The sequence below is a fragment of the Microtus oregoni genome, unplaced genomic scaffold, assembly GCF_018167655.1.
Source record: "Microtus oregoni isolate MIOR12 unplaced genomic scaffold, Mior012 000030F_ref0000283, whole genome shotgun sequence".
NCBI classification, from domain to species: Eukaryota; Metazoa; Chordata; class Mammalia; order Rodentia; family Cricetidae; genus Microtus; species Microtus oregoni.
In genome coordinates this window covers 28,948,644-28,974,972 of record NW_024543089.1, presented here as the reverse complement: position 1 = coordinate 28,974,972, position 26,329 = coordinate 28,948,644, and the positions used below count along the sequence as shown (strand labels likewise).

The 26,329-nt window shown below is 41.5% G+C and overlaps 1 protein-coding gene across 1 annotated transcript in view; it reads right to left on the bottom strand.

Annotated features, from left to right (window-relative positions):
* Crybg3 (crystallin beta-gamma domain containing 3) overlaps nt 1-26,329 on the bottom strand; it is a 118,836-nt gene that overhangs the window by 79,990 nt on the left and 12,517 nt on the right. The window contains exon 2 of the mRNA XM_041678460.1: nt 9,515-9,581. Coding sequence (XP_041534394.1) covers nt 9,515-9,581 — 67 coding nt within the window. The remainder of the gene's footprint in view (nt 1-9,514; nt 9,582-26,329) is intronic.

Sequence of the window (26,329 nt, the reverse complement as noted above, 5' to 3'; positions counted from 1 at the left end):
CCAATGCTTTTAACAGCCAGTTTCTATACTATTTAACCAAAATACATTACCAGCCTTTTAGAGATACATTTTTACATTTGAGCCACACGTTTTATGGCAAGAAAGCAAAATTTTTCCAAGTATCTCCTGTGACCAGCATGGCACAGCTTCAGACACCATCTCAGTCGGCTCTACAACACCTCTGTGAAATAAGGAAAGGACACCCTACAGCAGAACAGTAAGCCAAGGTTCAGAGTGGCTGAGAACATTTTCCAAGTTTCAAACCACATTATGAGAGAGGTGGGACTCAAGCCCAGATGTTTGGTTCCAAAGACTCTGTTCTTTCCATCCTCACACATGTCATTTTAAAACTGCTCCGAGGACGTGTTACAGTTGGCAGAGAACAAAAGTGGCTGCGAGGCTCCAGGGGACTCCGCCACCAACGGGGAGTTCTGCTTTCATCTGTTTACACAGGGAGTTCCTGGGAAGATTACAGCGGACGAAAAAAAAAAAAAAGTGTTCCCACGCTCGAAAAAGAGATGTTTCACAATTTTTATATTAAATTAGTATATTGTTATCATTTGAATGGATGGGAAAATAAAAAATAGCAAACTTTTATTATGACAGCACTATTTTACAAAATTAGTTCAGTAACTAAGTCTCTCCTACTAAGAAAACGTGTCAAATTCTTAAATTGACTGTTGTTTCACCCATGAAGGAAAGAAGGGCCATATACAAAAAAATATTAACATATGCATAAACTGATGTATTCATTGTATAGGCCACCAAGACAACTCAGCATGTAAAGAAACTTGCCACCAAATCTGATGACCTGGGTTCCATGTCTAGAGCCCACATGGTGTAAAGAGAATGAAATCCTGCAAGCTAACCTCTAATTACCACACTTGTGCCACGGCACATGAATGCTGACACACACACACACACACACACACACACACACACACATTACTTATATGTGTGGAAGATCCTCCTAAATTTCTAACATTGTTAGCTACCTTTAATGCTTGCATCCAAATCCCAGTAAGATCATTCTTCTCCCTTCACAGCCCACACTCCAAATAAAACCACAAAAAAGTATACAACATGTCTGAAGATATTGAGATTTTTCAGGCAGGTGGAATCTGAGATTTCAAAGATACCCGTATGAAAAAGGTCAGGAATGCTAGTAATCACGTCTGAGCCTCCCAGGGAGCGAGAAACAAGGCAAAGACCTGAGAGTTAAAGGTAAAGTCAGGGATGGCAAGGTATCATCTTGGATGACTGACTCGGAGGAAGCGGAGGCACCTTCAGCATCCATGTGAAACGTGAGATGTTATTTGGTCCAGAGAGAATCAGTGACATAAAGGAGACAGAAATAGCCAGAGGTCGAAGGTAAAGCCCAGTGTAATAAAGTGAAAATAAGCCAAAAACCTTTCTGAAAGAGAAAAGAAGGTTTGGAAGATGAAGTGTTTGAGCTGGCTAAGGAAACAGAACAGAGAACAAGAGGCTATGAGTGTGGGTAGGAACAGGTCATTAAGTGACCTTAAATGGACTGCTTTTACAGAATGGCCCTCATTCACTAAGGAGCCATAGAAGCATCCCTGACATGCGACAAACATAGCACTGAGCTTCCCGAATCTGGTCTAGTGGCACTAAAGGAAACACAGGAGTCAGACTAGGAAACATTGGGAACTGGAAGTGTTTTAAGGCAGACTTCTGTTGGCAAAGACTACTTGTTTGTTTCCTGGCCGCCCAGACCGGAAATAATCACACAAAAAACATATTAATTGCAATACTGCTTGGCCAAGAGCTTAAGTGTATTTCTAGATAGCTCTTACATCTTTAAATTAACCCATTTCTCTTATTTCATATTTTACTATGAGGCTTGTGCCCTACTGGTAAGGTTCTACCTAGCGGCTGGCGCCTTTCTCCTTTGATGGTGTCTCCTTGATCCCACCTACTCTCTCTTCCTCTATCTGCTTGGAATTCCCGCCTTGCCCTATTCTGTGCTGCAATAGGCCCAAAGCACCTTCTTTATTAATCAGTGCTATTTACAGCATACAGAGGGTAATCCCACATCAGACTTCCTTCCATATGAAATTTCTGAGTAAAATGTAGGAGCCGATTCTCAGAGACTACTGCTATCACTTACATATAAACAACGAGAGCTAAGACACATGGGAAGGAGCCAAATGAGAAAAGGGCTAGATGCAGACAAGAAAGGATAAAGAGAATGCAGGAAGGGAGGCCACCAATATCACCACCACAGGGCATGGGGTACAGACCTTCATGAATTCATGTTTGAAGGGAGTCAGGGAAAGATATGCTCTGATCGATACGGGGCATACCATGTATTCTATCTTTTAAATAAAACTGTAGAGTACAGTGACATGCTAAGGGTACAAGACAATGGCATGATGAGGACTAAATATCTGATAGGCTTTTCCAGCTAAAATAAAAAATCCAAATGACATAACAGAAATACGTATTCCAGGAGACAAATACACGCAAGCATTAGAAATAGCTCACAATATTAGAAAAACTGGAGGGTTTGTACTACATATAAACAACATTTTAAGGATTAATAATTTAATGATGCCCAAATATACTATAAAACTATAGATGTAATTATTCAAAAGTAAAATAAAATTTTGTACCTCAAACATCTCAGGCAACATCACTGAAATCTTGATATCTCAATGTCCAATACAAAGTGAGATATATTAAGACTATGTCAACGAATCATAAATGTTATGTTCCAGACTGCAGAGGGAAACTGCTGTACATCCCCCTTATTACAAAAAGCATACACTTCAGATGAGCAGGATGGAAATCCGATGAGAAATGTCACACTGCAGTGCAGTGGACACTTCAGAACACTGGTGATGAGAACTGTCACACTGCAGTGCAGTGGACACTTCAGAACACTGGTGATGAGAAATGAAACAAACAGCATGCTTCAGGCCACTTGCTGAATGAAAACTCTCCAATTGAAACTGCTCAAAAATAACAATAAAATAAATACTATTGCTAGACGTTTTCACCTGTTTTTATACTCAAGTCGTGCGCCTGATGGATTAGTAATACACACGGGGAGAGGAAGTGACCCGAGTGTGTGAAGGCCTGAGTGAACTCACGTTACTCACGTTATTGACATGGACATGGCTTTATCAGGGACCCTACAGCCTCAGACCCCAGGGAATGGCAAAGCTTTCCCCCTTGGGAGAAGCACAGAGGGACAGTGAAGCCTCTCTCTGGGGCCTAAGTAGGAATGTTGATGGTGTGTGTTGAAAATGTCCACCATAGTTTTCTCTCTCAGATACTCAGTCTGATGACTGCTCCCCTGCAGAGGTCACTTGTTCTGAGATTAGCTAAAACTGCCTCTTTGATCCAGCTTTTGACTATACACCCCGGCTCCTTGTTCACCTGTGTGCAATAACCCCATCCCCTTGATCATCTGTATATAATAAGCTCCCTTTCTATTCAACTGTATAAAATGAACACACTGATCTCTGAGGTGCTGCAGCTTCTCCATCTAAGAGTCAGTCCATTATTTCCAGCTTCTCTGTGTGTCCTTCTGTACATCTTTTCTTCATTCCCTTGCTGTCCCAAGTCAGGTCCATTCTCGGAGCCACTCAAATATACATACTTGTTTTAATCCTTGGTAGCAGTCATCCCTAAAATATAGGTCCATGTGAACAGACTGAAGAAACCAAACCAATGGTTTCCAGAGGGTTGAGGACAGAGTGAGAGCATGTGTGCCCGCGAGCAAGAGAGAGAGAGAGAGACAGAGACAGAGAGACACAGAGACACAGAGAGACAGACAGACACAGATAGAGAAAAACCATAAGTGAAAAATAAAATTTTGTGGAGCGCTGGGCAGTGGTGTGGCGCCCAACGTGGGGCTCCGACCCAGGATGGACTAGGCTAGAATCTTCCCGGTAAGACCGGTGCTCACAGATTATTAGAGATGGGTTGATCGGGATGTGAGAATTAGCCTGTAAGTGCTAGAGCTAAAGGGCCAAGCAGTGATTAAAAGAATACAGTGTCTGTGTAATTATTTTGGGCATAAGCTAGCTGGGCAGGCGGCTGGGGGTGCTGAGAACGCAGCCCTGCCGCCCTTATTACTTCATATGGCGCCCACGTGGACAACTGCTTCCACATAAAGCCCGAGACAGCTTGGGAAGTAATTCTAGAACAAAATGAAAGCATTGCGCCTGGTTTCTTGGTAGCAGCAATTTCTCGGTTCTACTCTGCTTGCTAGAGGCAAGCAAGCGCCTCATCTAAGAGAGGCTTCCTGACTCAGCTTTAGCTGCAAACCCTGCAGCTCATTAAGAGGTCCTGCCACGAAACACTTAAACGGTGTTGAGGAAAAGCTGAACACATGCTTTTCGGTTTTCAGCCATAGCAGGAAAAAAGCTGCGCCGTTTAAAAATGCCGGCTTTCTGGGCTGTCCTGCCAGGGCAAACTCTGACTGTTTGAGGCAGGAGGGCCGGCTACCGAGAGAGGACTTGAGTGTTGTCTGTTGTAACTCACTTGCTGGCAGGGACCTTGAAATGCCATACAGTTGTTGCAGTAAACATAGCTACAGCCTGTATATCCGCCATGAGGTGGAAAGCTAAGAAATGGACTGGATCTAGCTGGCAAAGCCACGCCTTTAGTCCTACTGAGATTGCTTGGTAAATTAAAGATTCATGTGGTCAGAAAAAGAGAGATATACAGTAAAGAGAGATTCAAAGACAGAGAAAATTTCTGAATGGTTTAAAGTGTGTTAAAAATATATGCAGACTAAAAGTTGAAGTTCTTAAAGTAAAAAACATAAAAAAAGAGAGTTGTTGTGTGTGGTAGCACACGCCTTTAATCCCAGTGCCTAGAAGGCAGAGACAAACAGATCTCTGTGAGTTCAAGGTGTAGTAGTGTACACCTTTAATCCCAAATGCCTGGGAGGCAGAGACAGGCGGATCTCTGAGAGTTCAAAGACAGCCTGGTCTACAGAGTTACTTCAGGTCAAAGATACAGAGAACCTGTCACAAAAAGGAAAAAGTTAAAAGTAAAAATAAACTCATATTTGGTTTCTAGCCATAAATAAAGGACATTGAGCCTATAATTCATGTTCCTAGAGAAGCTAAATAAGGTGAATCCAAAGACAAACACATAGGCATCCTCAGGAATATTAACCTTCATCAGGCGATGAAAGGAGACAGAGACAGAGACCCACACGGGAGCACCGGACAGAAATCTCAAGGTCCAAATCAGGAGCAGAAGGAGACGGAGCACGAGCAAGGAACTCAGGACCACGAGGGGTGCACCCACACACTAAGACAATGGGGATGTTCTATTGGGATCTCACCAAGGCCAGCTGGCCTAGGTCTGAAAAAGCATGGGATAAATCCAGACTAGCTGAACATAGCGGACAATGAGGAATACTGAGAACTCAAGAACAATTGCAGTGGGTTTTTGATCCTACTGCACGTACTGGCTTTGTGGGAGCCTAGGCAGTTTGAATGCTCACCTTAGGAGACCTGGATAGAGGTGGGCAGTCCTTGGGCTGCCCACAGGTCAGGGAACCCTGATTGCTCTTCGAGCAGATGAGAGGGGGGGGGACTTGATCGGGGGAGGGGGAGGGAAATGGGAAGCGGTTGTGGGGACGAGGCAGAAATTCTTAATAAATAAATAAATTAAAAAAAAAAAAAAAAAATAAACAAAATAGAGGTTAAAACAAAGCATACAAAGATGGAAAATACACAGAGACTTTTGATACTGTATGCTATTATGCTCTCTTTGAATTGTTTAAATGCTGAGGAAGGAGAAACAGATGCTAAAAGATATTTATTTATAAATACTGCTGAACTAATCCAACATAGATATTATGAATTTGGATCTAAGGATATGATACTTTGGAAAGGAGTTTCTTATTTTGTTTTCACAGAGGATGAGACCCTGTTCATTTCTTCTATTCCGATTTGGTATGATGGACCACGCCCTCCTGAAGGGTTGGTGTGAACGCCTTCAAAAAATTGCTTTGCTCAACTGCCAACTGAGATGAAACTAGCACACAGGTTATACCATGAAAGACCAAATTAACGACGCCCCCATTCAGCAGGAAGCAGTTTGGAGAGAAATAACTGCGCCCAAATTCCCAAAAAATGTTTATAAATGTTCTTTTACATTTAAAGGGGGATATGATATAGATATGAATAATTTGCATTAGTATAGATTTTGCTTTATTGATAGCGATTTAAGGTCAATTTTGTTAAATGTATATGTATTTCTGATATTGATTAAGGTATTGTGATTGTGTAGTTCATTTAAAAATGTAATGTATATAGGTAGTTAATAGATAATCATAATAGTCAAGTTTGTAGTCATGTTAGTTAGATTTTCTAGATATATAGAGATATATTTTAGATAGACATTCTTCATGTCTTTCAAAGATTACAGAATAGGACATTTAATGTTTTAATAACTGAGGACTTTTCATGACAATGAGACACTCTGCTCCTGGCAGCACCAATCTACTTCAAGAGGAAGATGGGCATCGAAGAGGCTCGTTATGGAGTTTGATAGCCATTTGGGCAAGAAACTGCTCTTGCCTGGACTATTGCATAAACTGGACACAGAGAACCCGCAGAGAGAGGACTACTGAACTTGCCTAAGGTGAGATGATCTTTCGGGGTTCCTGATTCATTTTGAAAGAGTCTGCGAGACATTCTGCAGGACACAACAGATAGTGACTGAACTGACTTTGAATTTTCCTGCTTTATGGAAATGTCTGCTGGATACCATGGGCCTGAAGGCCGAAGATGGATGCCTCAACGGTACAAAAGAACTTTGGGTGACTGTCCAGGCAGCGAGATGTCTTTGTCATTTCTAGAGTTTGAAGTTTCTTAGTTCTTGTTTACTTAGGTAATATTATATCTTTCCGGAGTCTTTGATGGAGTTAAGAATAGTTAGTTATAGTTTTCCTTAGTTATGATAAAGATTATTGTAACTTTTACTTGATAACTGTTTTGTTATATGTAATTTTGCTATGTTAAAGTTAAAGCTTTTTTTTTGTTTAAACCGAAAAAGGGGAAATGATGGAGGAAGGTCATTGGCTAATAAAGGAACTGCCCTGGCCCATTTTATTGGTTAGAGGATAGGTGGGAGGAGTAAACAGAACAGAACGCTGGGAGGAAGAGGAAGTGAGCTCAGAGACTCCACAGCTCTCTCGGGAGCAGACGCCTGAGAGAGACGCCATGCCCCGCTCCCAGGATGAAGCTCCGAACCAGGATGGACTAGGCTAGAATCTTCCCGGTAAGACCGGTTCTCACAGATTACTAGAGATGGGTTGATAGGGATGTGAGAATTAGCCTGTAAGTGCTAGAGCTAAAGGGCCAAGCAGTGCTTAAAAGAATACAGTGTCTGTGTAATTATTTTGGGGCATAAGCTAGCCGAGCAGGTGGCTGGGGTGCTGGGAACGCAGCCCCGCTGCCCTTATTACTACAGTGGTGGTGCACACCTTTAATCCCAGCACTCAGGAGGCTGAGGCAGGAGGATCTCTGTGAGTTTGAGGCTGGTCTGGTAGGCAGGAGCTAGTTCCAGAACAGGACCCAAAGCTACAGAGAAACCCTGTCTCGAAAGACCAAAAAAGAGAAAGAAAATCAGACAGACAGACAGAAAGTAAGAAAGAAAGGAAGGAAGGAAGAAAGACAAAGACAGAAAGAAAGAGAAACAAGTTTTATGGAGCATAATGTTGCTGCAAAGAGTGCCCTGTGTTGTTCCTATCATGGATGAAGTGGATGCCCCATAAACAAGCAACCCTGAATAATCTCATGACTATGAGTAGCATTTATGCAACTGACCCCTGGGTGCTCAAAATCAAACACTAGGAATGCAAAGAAGACTGTTACAGCCAGTCTCTGGAGATAGAAGATTGGACTCCTGGAAATTAAAGGTTGACTTTATCCAAGTCTGCTGACTGAAAGTATAGGTGGTGGGTGGATGTAGGCAGAGTAGGGAAATAACGCAGAGACCAAGAGAACAGGAAACCAAGAAAGTAGAAAGGGCTGATGAAGATCCACAGTGTAGAAGCAACTAGCCGTTGAGAGACGGGTTAGACAGGAATTGGTAGTCAAAGAATCCTCAAAGAAGCCCGGCGGTGGTGGCGCACGCCTTTAATCCCAGCACTCGGGAGGCAGAGGCAGGCGGATCTCTGTGAGTTCGAGACCAGCCTGGTCTACAAGAACTAGTGCCAGGACAGGCTCCAAAGCCACAGAGAAACCCTGTCTCAAAAAACCAAAAAAAAAAAAAAAAAAAAAAAAAGAATCCTCAAAGTTTGAAATCTCAGAAGAAGCTATGAAACAAAAGGGTAAAATTTCAAGCATAGCATCAGAAGTGAGAATCTTGTGCAGGCAAACTCTCAGTGACTAAATAAGAGAGAAAAAGTCACAGAGCCCATGTCACAGTGCATCAGCAGGGTGGCCAAGCATTGTCCATAGAAGAGAAGTAGGTGGAAGAAGTTAGAAAGCCCGAGAGTGGAGTTAGACATCGCAATGCATATTGCAATCCCAACAGTCAGAAGCCTGGGTGGGGACCACAGACACCGCCTGTGTTACATAGTGAGACCCTGACTAGAAAAAGATATAAATCAGCAAAAAGAAAAAAAAATGAGCAAGACTTAGTAGCCAAACTCAAGCATGCAATAGGGAGCCTCACCTATTTCTTTCAATAAAGCAAAGACCATTTCCACTTTCACTGAGAAAACAGGAAGTACGCACGCCTTAACTTTCTTAGTGTAGGACACGAACACTCTATAACATTTTCAACATGTTAAAAAACGTAACAGAAAATTTAGGTAACTTTCTATTCTCCTGCTAGTAAGGTTAATTTAATCTAAAATACCCAGATGGAACCAACTGACTGACTGTCACAAATCAAATATAAATAAAGCAACTGGTACCCAAAGCCACAACTGTGGTGACAAAACTGTTCAAATAACCCCCAAAAAAATCCAATTTCCTAGAAAGCCACTTAGGAAAATTGAAAAGGTCAATAGTTTTCCATCACTCACTGGCAACTGTGCAGATGGGTAAATAGCTTGTACATTGCTGGGCTCGTTCTGTAGTGCCCAGCAGGCTTAAACATGAGCTAGCCAAACATCCCTCACACCATAGCCCTGACATATTAATTTGTACTTCCGCAAAGCACTCTGAGGTGTCTTTATCATTCCAGAAAAGGCAACTTAATCTTTAAAATCTCCATTGGAAAAGAGACGATGAAATTCATATGCTCTGATTTAGATATTTAAAGACACAGGCACCAACATCTAAATGCCTCAACTGACGCTCACACTGCAGCCAGTGCAACCTTCTCAAAATTCGTGAGTTCCCATCTCACGGAGCCAGTACAGGGCTAGGTTAGATACCCTAACAATGTAAAATAAGCATGCTCTTCTATACATATAAAACGAAAACCTAAAAGGAAAAATATGCAGAAATGTAAACTGTCCTTGGTGTTATACCGTATAATTTATAAACAATCATTTAAACCATACCTTTACTGCTTCTGATGAAAGCGTATTTCCCTTTTTCTGGGGTGAGCTCAAGGGTTCATTTTCAACACTGAAAAACAAAAACCACAGTGTCTTCTGAAATTAAAATTATTCAACACACAGTTTATTTAAAACAAGAATTAAAAGGTCGTTAATCTGCAATGATCGGAGAGCCCTGGGAATAGGCTGATTGGAATCTATGCTTGGAAAAGCACATTCAATCTTGCTCACCCAGGCTTCCGAAACGTCTGTGAACGTATTATGTTACCTGTTGTCTTATACCGATGATCACATCACACAACGGCAGGGCCAGACAAAGAGCTGGTACACCACTCGTCTAACGCTAAAAAGTGCAACCACTCTGAATGTTTATATTAAGGTTCTCCAAAGCCTGATATTATTTTAATGTCTGTGCTGAGTAATATTTCTATTCAGCAAAACATTATATAAACATATGTAGTCTCACAGGGTGAATTCTGTGGCTGTTAAAAATTAGATGAGGAGTTATCTGGCCCCAAATTGTCTGAGATAGCACCTATGTAACTCAAATTTTAGGGCAGTCACTTTCAATTGTCTTGTGTGGAACACTCACACATGCTCCAAGAAATGACACCAAAAATTAAACGGCATTGCCCATAGCTACCAGCAGATATACATCTTAAATCTAAATGCATCCATGCCTATACTACGTTTTTTTATTTTTCTAATCCCTGACAATCTGAATACCTCCAATGAAGACCATTATAACTGTCTACCATGTATCAGTGAGAGTGCTTGGTTTTTAGCATGTCAAGATAGGCAAGTCTGGGTCTTCACAAAACTATCTGGGGAGACCGGTGCACAGTCGTTAACAATGCCATCTGTTAAATGTTTCAGCTGTTGAATGAACAATTACTATGGAGCGGAGAACAAACAATAGCTTTTGCATGCTCCACACAGTACCGCCCAGGGAGGTTTGAAGGCAGGGAGTCCAAGAATACAGTCCTTTTGGGGAACCGTGTTTTGTTTTAGTTTAACACCAGAGCACACAACTTGGGATGAGCAGAGGGAATCCTGTAGCAGATGAGAATGGGAACAGAGGTTAAAGGATGCCACTCCATGAAGAACTGGTTCAACCCGTTTCAGAATGTGACCTTTCTTTGTCCTGACTTTGGTGTGAAGACTTTAGAACCCTGAGACGGGACAAGCATATCCACTGTGACCATGGACCCATGCTCACTATCGATGCAGCAACGGAACTGCACCAGAAACTCAGATCAGATGGAGACCAATCCCAGAGCAGATGAGATGGGAAGAAGCAACCTGTGCTCAACAGACTTTTCTACCCATAAACCCCAGTGCTGTTCTGGAGAATATCCAAGGAATTAACAGTGGTAGTCAAAGACAAAGGGCATCAATACCTGGAAGAAAATCTGGATTATAATTTCCTAAATTCAAGAGTCTATGCAGGAATATAAGGACACAGATATACAGCTATGCCCTTAAATATTTCAAATGTTAAATATAAGTAAAAAGTAAATATGTAAAAAATGATAACTATGTCAGCTGTGGGTTCAACACAAGGAAAAGTCTATGGGCAGAAAAACAGAAAGTATTATTGACACCTCCCAACCATGCTCACATAAGCAAGCCTAAATAATTTCAACATTCCCCAAAGAGACATGAAAGGAGAAGTAGTTAGAAAGCGGAAGGTGGGCAGCAGAAGTGAAGAGAATAATGTGGGGGGAAATGTAATCAAAACACATTAGCTACATGCATGAAGTTGTCAAAAATGAGAATGAATATCGAATACAGAACTGTAACATATATTACACAAAATAAGAATATATCAGGGATTGCAGTTTTAAAGGAGAATGGGTTCTTTTTAAAAAGTTTTTACTAACCTTACCTGTTGTCACAAGGATATTTATATTTCACAGTTTTCTTTCTTTTTATTTTAATTACACATAAAGTGATACTAGTCTACTTAAGCTCAAGCCAAAGATTATAAACTGTCAAAATCCATTTAGAAACTGGCACACTGTAAAAATCAGCTCAGGATAATACTGACTGTGCTGACCCTGTAAATGAACCACGGAACTCTATCTTCAATAGCTTACAGAATAATTAACTAAATTGTTTAATTTAATACCCCACTGTTGGGGAATATTATTTAAAGGTGTATGGCGTTTGTTCATGCTGTATTTGTTTAACTCTGTGAAGTTCTGATTCTTTGCCTGTCTAAAACACCTGATGGCCTGATAAAGAGCTGATGGCCAATAGCAAGTCAGGAGCAAGGATAGGCGGGGCTGGAAGAGAGTATAAATAGAAGGAGAAACGAGGAAGAAGAGGAGAAAGAGAACAAGGAGAAAAGGACATCAGGTGCCAGTCAGCCATGGAGAAAGAAGTAAAGAAAGGTATACAGGAATAGAGAAAGATAAAAGCCCAGAGGCAAAAGGTAGTCAGGATAATTTAAGAAAAGCTGGGGAGATGGCTCAGTAGGTAAGAGTACTGTCTGCTCTTCCATCAGACCCAGGTTCAGTTCCCAGAACCCACATGACAGTTCACAACTTTCTGTAACTCCAGTTCCAGGAGATCTGACACTCCCATATAGACATACATGGAGGCGAAATATCAATGCATGTGAAATAAAAGAAAAAAAAAAGAAAAGCTGGCAGGAAGCAAGCCAAGCTAAGACTAGACAGTCATAATTAAGAATAAGCCTCTGTGTGTGATTTATCTGGGAGCTGGGTGGGAGGCCCCTCCAAAAGCCAAAACAGTAAAGTATCATACAACATTTTGGCATTCTAATGTGGGCCCATATTTCCATGTAGATTCTCAAAAAGCTGGGGGGCAGGGAAGTACACAACTCTTTTAAGGGGTAGTGCTGTTTAGCCGGCAGAGCTAAATAGAAACGAGCTAAGTAAGTAAAATGTGCTTGTGGTAACGCAGGTACCAGCTTCCATACCTAGAAAAGTTCAATGCAGTTCTCAGTAACACACCTCCGACCAGCCCGCAAAATTTAGGCTTGGCTCTCATCATCATCCACCTGAGAGTGCGTGGAGCCGGTCGCTAGAGCACAAGATGATTCAGGAACAGCTTTAACAGTTTGCTCCTGCGGCCCAAACTGGCTAATGGTACACAGTAAAAGAGGTCCAGAGTAAAAACCTCTAACAGAAGCCAGGCGGCAGTGGGGGCACAGGTCTTTAATCCTAGCACTTGGGAGGCAGAGACAGGTGGATCTCTGTGGGTTTGAGGCCAGGCTGGTCTACAAGAGCTAGTTTTAGGGCAGCTAGGGCTATGACACAGAGAGACCCTGTCTCAAAAAACAAAAACAAAACAAAACAAAAATCTCTAAACAGGTTTAAGTATGTTTTAGAATGTGCATAGGCTTAAGAAAATGGACAGTCATTGAAAAAAATAAATGGATTAGAAATAATAAAGTACTTAAAGAGATGGTAAAAGTAATGTAAAAGAAAAAAGCCACATAATGATGGAAAAAACACAGGGAGTCTGGTTTCTGTATTCTAGTGTGTTGGTTTTGAATTTTTTGATTGCTGAAAAGCACAGGGCAGCTGCAAAGAGACCTGGAATTGAAAGAGGGACTGCGGAAATAAAGCATTCTTAAATTATCTAGGCTGGTTTAACTTTAAAACGTGAAAAAAAATTGTCAGATGGAAAGCAAAACTGCTTTTGAGGAGAGGTTTTCCTTTTCTTTGCACAAGAAACAAGAGGCTGTGGATTTGTTCCAGGTTAATTTGGATGTGGTTTGGTCAGGAGAGACCTCCTTAAACTTGACAGGTGATATTTATCAACAAACATTATAACTGGTCTTCTCAGGACTTGGCCATTATCTCAGATTTTCTCTCTAAGACCCTAAAAATACTTCACCCACATTCAGCAGGAAGCAGTCTAGAGAACATAACATCCACATTCACAAGAGAAAAGGGGTGTAGGTGGTTTTCGGCTATTTTGTGGGTCATGGATGTTTGTTATATTTAGGGGCATATAGGAGCATAACATAAAAAGACAACTATTAGTCTCAGATATTTTTGCATTGGCATGGATTTTGGTATATGGGTGCAAATTCAAAGTCAATTTTATAACACTTTACGTATGATTTTACTCTTGTTTAAAGAACTTTCGTATGTTGATAAAAACTTAAGTTTATTTTTGTTTCAACACACTGTATATGTTTCTACTCTTGTTTAAAGAATTTTGGCTGTACAATAGTGGTGCATGCCTTTAATCCCAGTACTCAGGAGGCAGAGGCAAGTAGAGCTTTGTGAGTTGAAGGCCAGCCTGGTCTACAGAGCAAGTTCCAGGACTGGTGCCATAGTTACTGAGAAACCTGTCTCAAGAGCCAAAATAAAATTAGGTTTTTTTGTATATTGATAAAAGTTTAGGTTATTTAGGTTATTTTTGTTACAACACATACACACGCACATGCATGCGCACACACACACACACACACACATATGTTTCTGCTCTTATTTAAGGTATTGTACCTAGGTTGTTCATTTAATAACGTAAGGTAAAGCTCTAGTTTTTGAAAACTTTATGAACTATTTAGGATAATCAAGAAACACACAGGTCAGTAGTTAGTCATCTATAACAATCAAATTTGCATATTTGCTGGGTATGTTTTCCAGATCATATAGAGATATATTTTAGATAAATAAATGATCTTCAAATACATCAAAGACCTATAGACTATGGCATTTAAAATGTTTTGTTAATTTAAAGTTTTTCATGACAATGGCATACATCTGCTGCTGGCAGCACCAATTTTCTTCAGAGAAGATACGGGCATTGAAGAAACTCCTTACGGAGTTTGCTATCATTGTGGCAAGGCTAGCCATGAGCAAAGAAACTGTGCTTGTCTTTGATTGCTGACTATGTGCTGTGCAGACAGGACATGCAGGACCCACAGGAAAGTGACTGCTGCACACTTTGCCAAAACAAGACAGGATGCTCATTCACTGTTCCTGCTTCACAGAAGAAACTGCCAGACATTCTGCAGGACACAGAGGAGAGTGACTGATAAACTGCCAATATAGGGGAAACAGTCTTTCAAATTTCCTACTTCATTGAAAAGTCTGCCAAATAATACGGGCCTGTAGGCTGAAGATGAATGTCCCAATGTTACAAAGGAACTTTGGGTGACTGGCCAGGCAGTCAGACGTCTCTGTCATTTCTAGGGTTTTTAGAAGTTGTTTGCAATGTATTTTTTGCTTATTTAAATAATATTATATTCTTCTGGTGCCTTTGGTAAAGTTGAAGATGATATAGTTATAGTTGTGGTTTTTCTTAGATAAGATAGAAAGTAAGTTAGGTATAAAATTTGGGATTTACTAAGATAGGATAGATTATATTTTCATAAATTTACTAGACACCAAAGAATTGGAATTGAGCACACTGTGAATGTAATCTTTACTTGATAATTATTCTTATTCTACGCAGGCTTACTATGTTAAAGTTAAAGCTTTTCACTTTTGTTTACAAAGAGAAAAGGGGGAAAGTTGGGGAATATTATTTTAAGATATGTGACTTTTGCTTATGCCGCGTTTTTTAAAAAAATAAAATGAAGTGAAGCTCTGATTCTATGCCTGTCTAAAACAACTAATGGTTTAATAAAGAGCTGAGTGGCCAATAGCAAGGCAAGAGCAAGGGTATGCGGGCTGGCAGGTAGAGAGTATAAACAGAAGGAGAAACGAAAAAGAAAAGGAGCAAGAGAACAAAGAGGGGAGGACTCAGGGGCCAGCCAGCTACACAGCAAGCCAGAGAAAGATGCAAATAAAGGTATACAGAAATAGAGAAAGATAAAAGCTGAGAGGCAAAAGGTAGTCAGGATAACTTAAGAAAAGCTTGACAAGAAACAAGCCAAGCTAAGACCAGGCATTCATATCTAAGAATAAGCCTCTGTGTGTGATTTATTTGGGAGCTGGATGGTGGGCCCCTCAAAATGCCAGAAGAGTAAAACATCACACAACTCACTTCCAAAAATTTTCCTAAACTTCATTTCCAATATGCAGCTTTAACCTGCATGGGCTGCCTGTGGCCAAGATAAGCTTCATATGTATTATGACACAAAATTGAAAACTTACTTAAAATGTTATCAGGGTTTTCTTTTTTTTAATTTTTTTTATTTTTTTAAATTTATTTATTTATTAAGGATTTCTGCCTCCTCCCCGCCACCGCCTCCCATCTCCCTCCCCCTCCCCCATCAAGTCCCTCTCCCTCAGCAGCTCAAAGAGCAATCAGGGTTCCCTGACCTGTGGGAAGTCCAAGAACCGCCCACCTCCATCCAGGTCTAGTAAGGTGAGCATCCAAACTGCCTAGGCTCCCACAAAGCCAGTACGTGCAGTAGGATAGGGTTTTCTTTTAACACATTTTAACTTTTGTCATTCTTATGCAATTTTAACACATTCAGCTCTTATGCAAGAACTCTGCAATGACAAAGTCATGCTACAAAATCAAAAGGTCAGGCACACCTGAGTTTTGAGAGTCCTTCCTATAAAATATACCGTCCTGGTGAAGACTGTAAAGAAAACTAGTAAAAATTATTCTAGTATGAAAGCTCTGCTGAATACACAGCTTCAGTCTTGTGGTTTGGAACAAAATGGCCCTCAAAGGGAGTGGCACTATTAGATCGGGTGGCCTTGCTGGAGTGGGTGTGGCCTTGCTGGAGTGGGTGTGGCCTTGCTGGAGTGGGTGCGGCCTTGCTGGAGTGGGTGCGGCCTTGCTGGAGTGGGTGCGGCCTTGCTGGAGTGGGTGTGGCCTTGCTGGAGGAAGTAGGTCACTGTGAGGGTAGGTTTTAAAGTCTTTTTCTCAAATTTCACTCAGTTTGACAGTCAATTTCCTGTTGCCTGCAAGATGTAGGACACTTGGCTACTTCTCCAGCACCATGCCTGTCGGCTGCCACAGTGCTCCCCGCCATGATGATAATGGCCTGGGATTCTGAACTGTAAGCCAGCCATCATAATTAAGTTGTTCCTTGACAAAAGTTGCCATGGTCATGGCATCTCTTTATAGTAATAGTAACCCTAACCAAGACAGAAGTAGGTTACAGTGACTGGGAAAGGCCTGGACATGTTTTTGGTTGGAGGAATTTAGACTTTGATACTTTGGATTTAGAAAGCAGAAGAATGCTTTAAGCATTGCTTAATGGGCGATACCAGCAGGAACATGGAAGACAGTGGTGCTAAGACTTAGTTGAACTATGAGCGGCTCAGCTTACTCAAGAGGTTTCAGAGGAGAATTTTTGTATGTTGCCTAGAGATCGTTCCTGTGATATTTTGGTAAAGAATGTACCTGTTTCTTGTCCTTATTTGAAAAGTCTGCCTGCAGCTAGAGTGAAGAGTTTTGGATTGACTCCCCTGGCAGAGAAATCTAAAAACAACTTCGTATAGATTCTGTGCTGTGGTTACTAGTGTCAACGCTAATGAAGATATATAATGAAAAGGAGTAAGCTCAGAGAAGAAAAATATGTGAGGAGAAAAAGAGCACCAGAATAAGGAATAAAGGTAAATTCTGTGCTCAAGAAGATAAACAGATTAAGAAATGAAATATAGGGAGTGGTGACCATGGGGCAAGATCTTACCCAGCTAATTTTCAAACTTTTGGAAAGGAATTAAAGAAAAGTTTAAAGTCAGATGTGATGGGACACACCTTTAATCCTAGCACTGGGAAAGCAGAGGCTGGTGGATCTCTGAGTTTGAGGCCAGCTTGGTCTAAAGAGCAAGTTCAAGAACATCCAAGTTTAGGCAGTGAAGGAGAACAGTAAGCTTATGAAGATGTAATTAAAAAGGGGGCCATGTTCCAGGCCCAGTAAGCAGCAGAACTTGGCAGCTTTGGTCATGTGATTTGATAGAAGAAACGAGACAGACAAGCAGTGACACATGCCTTTAATCTCAGCACTCAGGAGGCGGAGGCACGTGTATCTCTGAGTCTGAGGGCAGCCTGGTCTACAAGAGCTAGTTCCAGGAGAGGCACAAAATCTACAAAGAGAAACCCTCTCTCAAAAAAAAAAAAAGAAGAAACCAATTATTCAATTTGCCTCCAACCCTTAAGAAAGCTGCTGAGGCCAGGCATGAATCAGAGGTGTCTCTGAACGGAGGCCTAGTAGTGCATCAAGTTATGAAGTTGAAGACTGCATTGCCTTGGCGAATCCAAGATATTGAAGATGCCAGGGTTGTGGAATGCCTGCCAAAAAGATGTGGAGAGCATTTTGACATCAGAGATGGAGATGCAGAGTTTGGAGTTTGTTCAGATGGTTTTTGGTCTTGCTTTGGCCCAGTATTTCCTTGCTATGCTTCCTTCCCTGTGTTTTCAGAATGGTAATGTGTATCCTATGCCATTATATGTTGGAAGTATGTGATCTTTTTGATTTTTACAGGTAATTATAGTTAGGAGATTGTAATGCCTCTCTTGAAATAAATTTGAGACTGTTATAGACTATGGGGACTTTTGTAGTTCAACTGAATGCATTTTTGCATTATGATATGGCTATAAGCATTTGCAGGCCAGGGAGTGGAATGTGGTGGTTTGAATGGAAATGTCCTCCAAAGGGAACGGCACTATTAGGAAGTGTGGCCTTATTGGAGGAAGTGAATTACTGTGGGGGTGGACTTCGAGGTCTTTTTCTCAAGCTTCACTCAGTTTGACAGTCAATTGACTTTCTGTTGCCTGCAAGACACTTGGCTTTCTCCACCACCATGCTGCCTGCCAGCCTTCTGCCATGTTCCCCACCATGATGATAATGGAGTGAGTTTCTGAACTGTAAGAGAGCCATCACAATTAAATGTTTCCTTTATAAGAGGTGCTGTAGTCATAGTGTCTCCTCACAGCAATAGTAACCCTAAGACAAGCCTAAAGTAGAAAGTATGCAAGGAGCTGTCATTACCTGTGAGTACACACACACAGGTGCACACACACATACACACACACATGCACACATCCACACCATATGCACACATCACACACATGCACAAAACTACACACACACACACACACACGAAAAACAGTTTTCAGCAGAAAGTATGGTACTAACTACTAAATAAAACTCAACTAAATCATCATTGGAAACTTCTTCAGGGCTCTAAAACTTATTCCTATGTGTTGAGCTTTAGCCGAGCACCACAAGAAACACATTTTAAAATTGTGTTTAGGCTGGAGAGGATGATGTTAGCTGGGAAACACTGCCCTCTTCACTGCAGAGCAAGAGGACTAAGTGTGAGAGCCTGCCCATCTGGGCTACCTAGCCAGCCTCTGTTTTTAAAAACAAGTTAACACTGGAATTTGCTGATAATCATCATAGAGTGAGTAAAGGTTTTAACACTTCTTCTCCAAATAATTATAGTCCCGTTTTAACTGATCTCTTGTATCTATAGAATTCCTCTGTTTCAAATTCACAAGAAGGTCAAAGTGATTAACGTCATCACAACATTCTTCTGTGAAAGAAGATGAAGGGTCTCTCTCTCTCTCTCTCTCTCTGTCTGTCTCTCTCTCTCTCTCTCTCTCTCTCTCTCTCTCACACACACACACACACACACACACAATCACGTCTTCTCTACCTGGCTGAGATACACCTGCCACATAGAATCATTTATCACTGCTAGAACATGCCAAGTTCTCAGGCCAACAAACTACTTTCTTCTGTTTGCAATACTTCCGCCTGAACCAACATTTAATCTTTCATAGTTCAGCTTTGTCTTTCCTCTCGCCGCACCCAGAAATACCGGCTTTTTATTGTAACAGCTGCCTGCCCATTTGCTCTATTCAAATATGAACTTTTAAATTCAGTAAAGTGTCATTTCTGTCTATCACACAACCAGTATGCTGTGTAGTACAATAAAAGTACAAACTCAAACATGTGTCCAGTGTTGGAACTTGTAACGTGTTATCAATTTCTGTGTGCATATCCCATCAGTGTAGTGATATTTCATTTGTATTTTAATAAATAAAGCTTGCCTGAAGTTCAGAGAGTAAAACAGCCCCATTGGTCAGTCTTACAAACCAGGCAGTGGTGACACACACCTTTAATCCCAGTAGCCACACTAGTTTGCCATAGAAACTGGGTGGAGCATGCCTTTAATCCCAGTCCTAGAGAGGATTATAAGGCTGGAGGAGACAGGTCTCCCTCACCATCTCATTCTCAGATCCTGGAGGCAGGATCTCCATTTCGAACTGAGGTAGAGGTAAGAGCCATTGGCTGGCTGTTTTGCTCTTCTGATCTTCAAGTTGAACCCCAATTTCTGTCTCTGGGTTTTTATTAATCGTGCCACACCTCAGACACCAGGTTCCACTGAGAACACCATAGTAACAAACAAGACTTTTCTTAATGAGTTAGTGCACAAAATGGCACAGCAGCCATGCTTGATCTGTGTTATCTTGCAGTAAGGACAATAAAGGGGAATCAGGTTAGGAACAAAATGGTTCTCAGAATTTATTTTTAGTTTTTTTGTTTTTGTTTTTGTTCATGATTAATCATGAATGTTGTTATGCAATCCCGTGAAATTAAATCTCAGGAAGTAAAAGTATTTAATGAAATAAAAAAATTATTTTAATTTTTTTCTTACTGTGTTTTGGGCATCATTTAAAACATATTACACAAATTGCATACTAAATTGTTATAGACTAAGGGCAGCCCAAAAAACTGTTCATACTTCACATAATCTCTTAATAAATTGTAGAGAATTTGAACCAAAAATATTAATTTTCAAAAAGTCATTGGAAGTTAGCCTTTAATTTTCATTTTAAATTAGAGCTGTGTTGTTTATCCTAAGAGGCTGCATCAACACGCATATGACGGTCCTTATTTATCAGGGGTACATGCATCACACAAGGATAACTAGTGCCAGAAACCCAAAGATTAAGTACCAAAGCCTAAAATAGTCAAAATCTGAATGGTTGGATTTCAAGCATGAGAACACTTCCTCTTTGAAAGGAGACCCAAACCCAGCATGCTGGCACATGCCTTTAAGCACTAGGAGGCAGAGTTCATCTCAGAGAATTCAAGGCCAGCCTGGTCTACACTCTGAGTTCCAGGATAGCCTGGGCCACATAGCGAGTTCCTGACTCAAAAATACCAAAAAGAAGGAGGGGGAGAGAGGTGCGGAAGAGAGAGAGAGAGAGAGAGAGAGAACCCATGTATCTACAGGGCACATTGCAAAAAAAAAAAAAAAAAAACAAAACAGAAACAAACAGAATCTTATTGCTTTAATTTCAGAAACAACTTTGACAATATTCCTCCTCCCCTAGAAGGATGACCAACTTTTTTTCTGTTAAGACTTCACTCCTCTTGAATACCTTTCTCACTACAAAGGCAAGATTAAAGCTATCTACACTCAGCATCCTTTTAAAAATAAGTCCAAATGTTTAAAGGTTTTAATAAAGCTTTTATCCTCGATATTTGCTAGTTGTCCCCCTACCCCAGAAACTATGTCCAGTAAAAGGATACTTTGTCATCTTTACACCTTAGACTATGAAAATGAGAGGGAGGGAGACAGTGAGGGAGGCAGGGAGGGAAGGTGGGAGGGAGGGAAAACACAATAGCAAAGACACTCAAAATAGTTGATACTGGGATGCTGTGTAGTAAAAAGAAAATGAGCTGATGAGACTCAAAAAACTGGTACTTTCAGATCCAAAAACATAAGCCATATAGTGCCAAAAGCCTAGCCAGTTTGGATGTTCACCTTCCTAGAAATGGATGGAGAGGGGAGGACCTAGGACTTACCACAGGGCAGGGAACCCTGACTGCTCTTTGGACTGGGAGGGATGGGGAGAGGAGTGGGGGGAGGGGGAGAAGGGTGGGAGGAGGGGGAGAAGGGTGGGAGGAGGGGGAGGGAAATGGGAGGCTGGGAGGAGGTGGAAACTTGTTTTTTTTTTCTCCTTTTCTCAATAAAAAAATGGAAAAAAAAGAAAAGGTGGAATTGTGGTATTTGCATAAAAATTGATGTAACTGGACATTATTATATTAAAAAAGTAATAAAGATTCAGAAAAAGAAAAAAAAAGACAACAGTCCATTCCGATGGTTTGCTCATAATGTAAAATACTTCAATAGTAATATTTTTAGAAGGCATTCAGTTAGCTCATCGTAGGGAGAAAAAGGCAAGAATCACTATTACAAACAGACACAAGTTACTTGGCATCTCTAAGTAGCCTTCTCTTACTTAACCAAAAGAGCACAAATATAAAGGTCAACGTAACATACAAGCTCCTCATTTCTAAGCAACCTTATAAAGATGGTATCTGAAAGCCAGGACTCCAACTTGTGGCCTTTAAGCATTTACTTGCTTTGTGCTAGACATAAAACAAAGTTCTGAGCCGGGCGGTGGTGGCGCACGCCTTTAATCCCAGCACTCGGGAGGCAGAGGCAGGCGGATCTCTGTGAGTTCGAGACCAGCCTGGTCTACAAGAGCTAGTTCCAGGACAGGCTCCAAAGCCACAGAGAAACCCTGTCTCGAAAAACCAAAAAAAAAAAAAAAAAAAAAAAAAAAAAAAAAAAAGTTCTGGATAATGAAAACAGAAGGTATATTAGCATCCTAAACTTAAGATAATTTCCATGAGGTTCTGGTCCATCATCTAAAATTACTTTTTTTTCTTGTTTTTAACTAAGTTCTAACAAGATCATGGAATCCTTGACGGCTAAGAAACATGAAGCTGTTTCCAATAATTAACCAAGCCAACAGATACAGAACACGTTGTAGGCATTCTCCCTGGCACTAGGGGTGTGGCAGTAAGGAAAAGAAAACCAAAATAAAACAAAAAACTTTGTCTTCTTCAAGCCTTCTGAACATATAGCAGAATAGCCCAGGGTGCAGCGTTTATAAAACAAACATCTTATTGTCAAGACTAAAGTGGGCTGAGAAATCTACTTTGTAACAATCACCCCCATTCCCAGGTGTTCAGCTGAGGTCACTCTCTGACACTGCATTCTTGAACAATGAATTGAGCGCCTCTCTGGGTTCAGCTGAAATCCATGCCTGGTGGTTACATAGGGAAGAGAGAAACCTGGTCAGGAAGACCGCTATTTAATACTAATCCCATAAGGTCAGTGTTGACGCACAAAAATTAAATACTAATAGAAAACTCACAGAGAACATTAATTCCAAACAGTGTTGCTGCTCAAACTCGGCATTAGCTGTGACTCTAATGAGCATCCAGAGTAGGATCCACAGTAAGAAACCACCTCACTGCAGTCCACATCATTGCCAGAAAAACACTCATGTGGTCAAAGAGCTACTTCCTGGACAGAGGGAGGACAGGCTTGACAAAGCGGCCTTTTATTGAGCAAAGTTTCTTGGGGGTGGGGGGAGCAAATATTTAGGCTTAAGCCTTCCAAACAGCTTGGCTTCTTTGTAAAATAAGCCTGCCAGTGGGGCGTGGTCAGTAGGGAGGGGAAGACACTCTTGGAAAGGAAAGAACTCCACTACCTGACTCCTATAACTCTTGTCCTTCTGTGGTTTTTTTTTTTTTTTTTTAAATCACACATCATGATTCTGGCTTTGTCAGAAAAATCCAGAACTAGTAAAGATCGGAGTACAGTTTCCATAAATGTCTTAGGGATGTTTAGCCTCTTCTCTACAGATGCTGGCCTGGAGGATGAAGGCTCAGCCTCTTCTCTACAGATGCTGGCCTGGAGGATGGAGGTTTAGTGAGATGCTGGAATAGATGATGCCTTGACATTTCTAGAGCTGAGGCAACCTCTGATGGCAGGACATCATCGGCAGTCATTCTGAACATGGCAGTCATTCTTAACAACAAGGGCACTTAACCTCACTTGGGAAAGTCCTCACACTTAAGCATCACCTGCCAAATGGCTGTCCTTGGGGAATTTGGCCACACCTAACCTTTTCTGTTTACAACTGATATTCTCTGTGTCTTTTATTCCTCTCAGCTGGTGATGCCTGAAATTGTGTCCCCTCTCTGCATGTTCATTTCCATGGCACAAGGGAAACTGTCTCAGGGGTCTACAGGATGGGCAACAGAATAAGGAAAGGGAAAGGAACCAGGGCAGGTCTATATGGTTTGCTCCCTCCTTGCTAATATCAGTTGGATTTAGACCCTGACCACTAAGCCATGTCTCCCATTGAAGCCTCATTAGGCCTGTCCTTCCTGACATGTTGCTTCTCACCATACAGATTACCTGACCTAACCCCTGTGATGAAACTAGTAGCAGCCAGATTCTGGCATTCATTATACTGTGACCAAATCATGCTCCAGTCCTCCCTGGACTAAAGAAAAGATATGTAATGAACGCTCTTTCCCAGACCCACTGTCTAGCTGTGGTCATCAGTAGTGAGGTATCCCTTGGGACCTTTCAACAGCGGATAGTCTCCTTGGGGAGGCAGAGTCATTGTCTTCAGTGGTATTAGGTGATAGTGACTTGTTCATGCTTTATTGGACAGCATCACATCGCTGCCTATCCTGGTGGCTCTTGTTAAGATCAGTGGTTCATAAAACAGAAGAAGCTGGGCGGTGGTGGCGCACGCCTTTAATCCCAGCACTCGGGAGGCAGAGGCAGGTGGACCTCTGTGAGTCTGAGGCCAGCCTGGTCTACAAGAGCTAGTTCCAGGACAGGCTCCAAAGCCACAGAGAAACTCTGTCTTGAAAAACCAACCCCCCCCCCACCAAAAACAAACAAAAAAAAAAAGATGACAAGATAGCAGGAAGGGGACTGTTGGGATAAGCGGCGTGGTTGCAGTGGAAGGGGGTAGAAAAAGAATGAATGACCAAGATGAATGAAATTACAAAAATGTTTAAATTAAATAAAAATCTTTTTTTAAAATAATTATTTATTTATTTGTTATGTATACAATATTCTGTCTGTGTGTGTGTCTGCAGGCCAGAAGAGGGCACCAGACCTCATTACAGGTGGTTGTGAGCCACCATGTGGTTGCCGGGAATTGAACTCAGGACCTTTGGAAGAGCAGGCAATACTCTTAACCACTGAGCCATCTCTCCAGCCCCGAAATAAAAATCTTTAAAACTCAAAACAGATATATACCTAGTTCAGCGTCAGCACCTCAGGGATAAAAGGCTTTCCAGCAACATCATCTTCCTGGATATGATTTCACAAATATGTAAATTTCAGGACCAGCTAATATAAGATGGTTTCCGCACCTTGACCTCAGGATGCTATGAGTCTAAAACTACAGGGTCAGTGATAAAAGAAAACAAACCAATCTAGTCTGGAGGGAAAGGAAGAAAAAGACTATGTCCAGGAAGCCAGCCACAAATCAAAACTAATATCAGTGCATTATAACAAAGAGACATGTCCACTGCCCCTTATCTCAAAGTTACTTGGGGCTACCTCCAGGCCTGTTCTCTATTCCCTTAGTCACCAGCTTAGCCCTCAATGTGGTCCTTACATAAATATTACCCCCACACCCTCCTCAGAGGCTGTCTATGTCACAGAGGCCATGTACATCAGCCTGAAATCTTTTTCATAGAAATACAGCTTCCTACTTCAAACCCTAAAGTCCTCTCTGCTCAGTGTTCTACTGATGTCTTTATGAATTAAACTGATGTGTATGTACTATCCTGCAATCCCATCTAGTAAGCCCTATTCTGCCTCTATGAAAAGAGATTGCCACATCAGTGGTTCAGAGACAACCACCTGGAAAACTGTCCTTTTGTAAATGACGACTGCCAGCAGTAGAGCAGTACTTGCATTTTTTTAATGACCATTAACAGGACGTAAAACAGGTGGTTATGACACTATTTCTGGGCTCCAAATGCAAAGGTAACTAGAGGCTGCAATTTTAAAGGCAGTCAAACAGCATGCATTTCAGCTCAAACATCTGCCATTCGAATGATTTCAGAAATCTCTGGAGGAAAAAAAAAAAACAGGGAAGAAGGAAACATAATGGGTACGAAGAGATCTGGTTGCTCTGCAACCTTAGCGTACCTGGCGCTGCTCTACTCCATATGCTGGCCTTCTGGGATGCTCATCTCTGTGATGCTTTATTTTTGGTCCTCCCTCTCCGTCTCACAACACAAGCCCATAATTACAGTTCAGTCCCAGTCTGCAGAGTGAAACCCCCAGCAGCCTGAGCTGTACTGGCTCCCACTCACTGATCTTGTACAACTGCTCTTTCCTTCCCACGCCCTTCAGACTCTGAACATCTGTGACCCACCTCATGAGAAGTGAAGCAACATCAGGAACCGTCGCCTTTGAGAGGAATTCTCAAACTGGTACTATAGTTGTTTTTAAAAATAGGGCATTTGGGGGTGGAGCACAAATCAGTGAGAGAGGGCTTGTCTAAGTGCAAGGCCGGCTAGAAGTTACTTCACCAGTATTACAAAAAGTTAAAAAAAAAAAATACTAGCACAGGTTAGTCATCCACATACCATTCAAAAGACAGTCCTGAAGGAGGACTGGAGACCAAAAGATAAGCCAAATGGTATCTTCCCAGATTTCTACAGAGCCTGGCCATGGCTGACCTCCCCCTCCATCTCACATCCTTCCTTTTCTGTAAATTCCAAGATAAATATATAAGCACATGACCACGAAAAATATTCAAAAGCTAAATGATATTTCAGCTTCTTGCTAGGGTCTCCCCACTGCTAATTCATCTGGTTTCTGCCCCCTTGCCATAGCATGGACACTCTTCCCTCCATTCTGTTGGGTCTGCCTGTACCGTCCGTCACACAATACTGTGAATCCTCAGGACCTTTAGAATAGTATGTATCCTCTTATTCTGGAAAGCTCCTGTTTGGATGTGTCGATGCATCACTCCCAGGTACAGTCCAGATCTCTGCTCAAGTGGTACCCTGTAGAAGGCTTTGATGATCACACTTTCTAACCCTTACTCTAGACCCACCACTTCCAT